General features: G+C 44.7%; 1 protein-coding gene across 1 annotated transcript in view; it reads left to right on the top strand.

Annotated features, from left to right (window-relative positions):
* Positions 1 to 694: 694 nt before the first annotated feature.
* Positions 695 to 3,560, top strand: part of e2f7 (E2F transcription factor 7) — a 17,000-nt gene continuing 14,134 nt past the window's right edge. Inside the window, exons 1-3 of the mRNA XM_030046454.1 lie at positions 695 to 719; positions 1,283 to 1,378; positions 2,292 to 2,603. Coding sequence (XP_029902314.1) covers positions 1,283 to 1,378; positions 2,292 to 2,603 — 408 coding nt within the window. The 5' untranslated portion in view covers positions 695 to 719. The remainder of the gene's footprint in view (positions 720 to 1,282; positions 1,379 to 2,291; positions 2,604 to 3,560) is intronic.

The raw sequence follows: 3,560 nt of genomic DNA, 5'->3' as shown, positions 1-3,560 counted from the left end.
GTCTATGAGTTTATTCCTCCGTATCAGGATGAAGAGTGATGTTAAAAATAAAACTGGTCAACAAAATATCTCAGAATGTGGACTGTACGGTTTGTAGTTCACCTAGATATTAGGCTATCTGGAATAGATAGCACAAGATCTTTGAACAAAAGTCAAAACTCATGAATTTTAGCTCATAATGTCACTGACATTTGTGTTACTCACAGTTTTACACGCAACTTTTCCATTAATTAACTTTTCCCGCCGCCCTCCGTCATAACACTTATGCTGCCCAGAAACGGGAACAGAGTGAGACCTCTTAACTTCTTCCCCATCTCATCTGGATAGCGCGCCGGTTGCCCCGCCAACAACCAGCTCTTGTAGGCGTGTTCGTCTGTGCACGCCCATTGGTGGAAGCCGGGGGGGAGCGCAGCGAATCACGGAGACGCTGACCGGCTCGAGCGGCGTTACGCAGCGACGAGCGTGGACGCTGATTGGCCAGCGGGAGCCAGATGCCGGAGAGCGCCAGAAAACAAGCCTGAGCGGGTGATGCTGCGGTGTCCCCCCGGTCAGCAGTGAGAGGACAGCCGGAGACACGCACGTCGGACTGCCCGCTTCTTTTAGAGAGGGAAAACGAGCTGCTGTGTTCATGTGAAGACAACTACACACTTAGAAGAAGACCGAGGAAGTGGACGAGCAGCCATAAAGGGACATTTCATTCACAGGAACAGGCGAGAAAGGTAAAAAAACTCATTCATTTTCCCTCCAGTGATTTTCCCGATGTGATCAGCTGAGCTAATGCCGTTAGCCGCCTTGCTAATTAAAGCTAAATCAGCAGTAATACCTTCATAAATAACTCCACTGCTTTGCTGCCTTTCATAAATAACATTACCACACAGCTGTGTGTGAAGAAAACAGATTAAATGTACAGTCATTTGAGAGAAATGCCCATTGCAAACCTGTAGTCAGTTCATTGGTAATAGCTACTGTATTAATGATTAATGAGTATATTTATTTATCCGCCAGATTAGCAGGAATTTCATGCCTTAAGGTGAAAGAAGGTGACAGTGAGAGAGGCTTTTTTTTTTTCCTCAAGGGTGATGTGAGTTTAAGTGCAGTTAGCTTGCTGTGGGCTGAATTTGGCGCAGAGTCTTTGCGCCAAATTCAGCCGACTTCTCGATCCAGCGCAGTGAGGACTTCACCGAGCTCTCTCCTGTGTGTGTGTGTGGGTTTTGTTTTTAGTAGTTTTTCCACGGTTGTGCTGCCTGACACTTTTTATTATTTTTTTTTATTCCCCCCCCAGATGGAGGTGGAGTGCCTGGCTTTGAAAGACCTCACCAGTCCGAGGAAAAGTGTCACCGTGAGACAGGAAGAGGACGTGAGCAAAAATGATCAGAAGGTAAGGGAGCTTCAACGTTTGATCCCAGGTCAGGGCATAAAGCGGTTTATAATTTGCAAATGAAGACAGGGGGATATGACTCGGCAGCTTTCCCTCTTCTGAGAGTGTGAAAGTGGTTTGTGGATTCTTGAAAGAGTGCTGATGTCTTTGAAAGTATTTCCACTGTTAAAATCCAACACAAGAATGCACCAGTATGCCTCGGCTCTCTAACATAGCCGGTGTCACTGAATTTCATCAGAAATGACCATGCTGATACAGTAGGAGACACCCTGATCTGCTCTGTCACTTTGACTGAGCAGCATGGCTTGGATCAATAGTTTGGGGTCACTGGACAAAATAATTGACACAAAAATCCATTTTTCCCTCCATTTGAGAAATGCAAATGACTTCTTTGTGGCGCAAAATGCACAAAACCGAGAGTTTCGTTCTGTTTGTGGCATGTTTCACTGAGCTTTTGATATCAGAGGTTATTCTTGGGTAAAATCTCTGATACCAATACTTCATCTAAGCCCAGAGCTGGCGCCGATACCAAAGAGGAGCTTGAGAGTCATTGAAAAGCTTTGAATTTGCTGTGCAAACAAATGTAAGAGCCCTGAATTCTGGGTCTGCTTGTCAGAATAATTAGACTCTGACACTAGATATACAGTTAGGTCTGTAAGTATTTTGGACAGTGACACAATATTCAGAATTTTGCCCGTGTACACCACCACAGTGGATTGGAATGTGAGTGATCAAGACATGATTGAAGTGCAGACTTTCAACTTTTATTTAAGGGGCTGAACATAAATGTGGCACTAACCTTTTAGGAATTACAGCCAGTTTTATACATTATACAGTGTTCTGTATTTTATTAGCAGATGAGCCCCATCCCAGTTTATTTAAAGTCAACCATGCAATCCCGTCCATCTCGCAGGAAAACATCTGCACAGAGAGGAGAAGGTCGACTCCGCTGAAAACAGAGTCCCCCGCCCCCGTCTGGCTGCTCGGCAGGAAACCGGCCACCCCCGACCTCACCCACATCACCCCCATCAAACACACGGAGTGGTCGGCCCTGCCGGAGCCGTGGACGCCCACGGCCAACCTGAAGGTGCTGATCAGCGCCGCGAGTCCGGACATCCGGGATCGAGAGATGAAGAAGGTTTTGTTCAGGCCCATAGAGAACGAGAGGGAGAAGCGGGCGAGTCCGAACCCGGCGGAGGACACCGAGGTGGAGGATTCTTGTCAGGTACGTGAGGCGGGGAGCTGACCTGTCCCTTATCATTTGTTCTGCAACTCTCCTACGCTCTCTTGTAGGTTTTGCAGTAGAACCAAAGTAGAATAACATCAGTTTAAACTCTTGTGTCTCTTAATCTGCACTCTACAGAACCATTATTAAAGCCTGTGACACCTAAAACGTGATTTTTCCAAATATTTCTTCATGACAGTGGAAAGGAACTGCATCGGTAGTTCAGTATAAACATGTAACCAAATACATGCACTCAAAAATGTCTTGAATTTCACTATTTGAAGGCCTCTGCAGGTGATGAATACAGTTAAATGAAGCATTTGAAGTCTGAAGTCTTAAAAAAAAATGTGTCGTGCATTGTTGCAGCGCAGTTATTTTAATTTCCACACCAATTTCCGTGGTGAAATTGCTCTTACATTTCACTCTGATAGGCCTGAAAATGTCTGAAAATTAAACTTTCATTTTCCGGTCCCGCTATGAAGCACGAGGAACTGCCAGGGCTCTCAGGTTTCTGTTTTGTCGTTAATATTAGAGGCTCAAGTGTCCAGATAACCTCTTTTCAAAGCACAGCTGAAATGACTCTCAATAACGCCTAATAAAGTAATTTCTGCACAGAAAAAGGCAACACGCTGAGCCGCCCTGGGCCTTTTTGACATGTTTATTTGTTAAAGCCAAGATGTGACTGTTTTCCAAATGATGTATTTTAGGGACTGAAAGAAAGAATAGTTTCTTTTCTCCCAGTGTAAATTATTGAGTCGTCACTGCCTACGCTACAGTCTACACTTAATCAGCAGCAGTAAGTTATTCAGCCTGTAAAATGTCATGTAAAAAAGAGATTTGAGGCCCTGAAATGAGATATGAGACTGATGTAATTTATTTTGCAAGCTGCAGACGTCAACCTGACAACTTGAATATGAGCCGTGGTTAATGTTGTCACATTAAAGACTCATCGCTCTC

The sequence above is a fragment of the Myripristis murdjan genome, chromosome 23 (genome assembly GCF_902150065.1).
Source record: "Myripristis murdjan chromosome 23, fMyrMur1.1, whole genome shotgun sequence".
Classification (NCBI taxonomy): Eukaryota; Metazoa; Chordata; class Actinopteri; order Holocentriformes; family Holocentridae; genus Myripristis; species Myripristis murdjan.
Note: the sequence above shows the minus strand (reverse complement) of the source record. Positions and strands in the feature narration are given on the sequence as shown.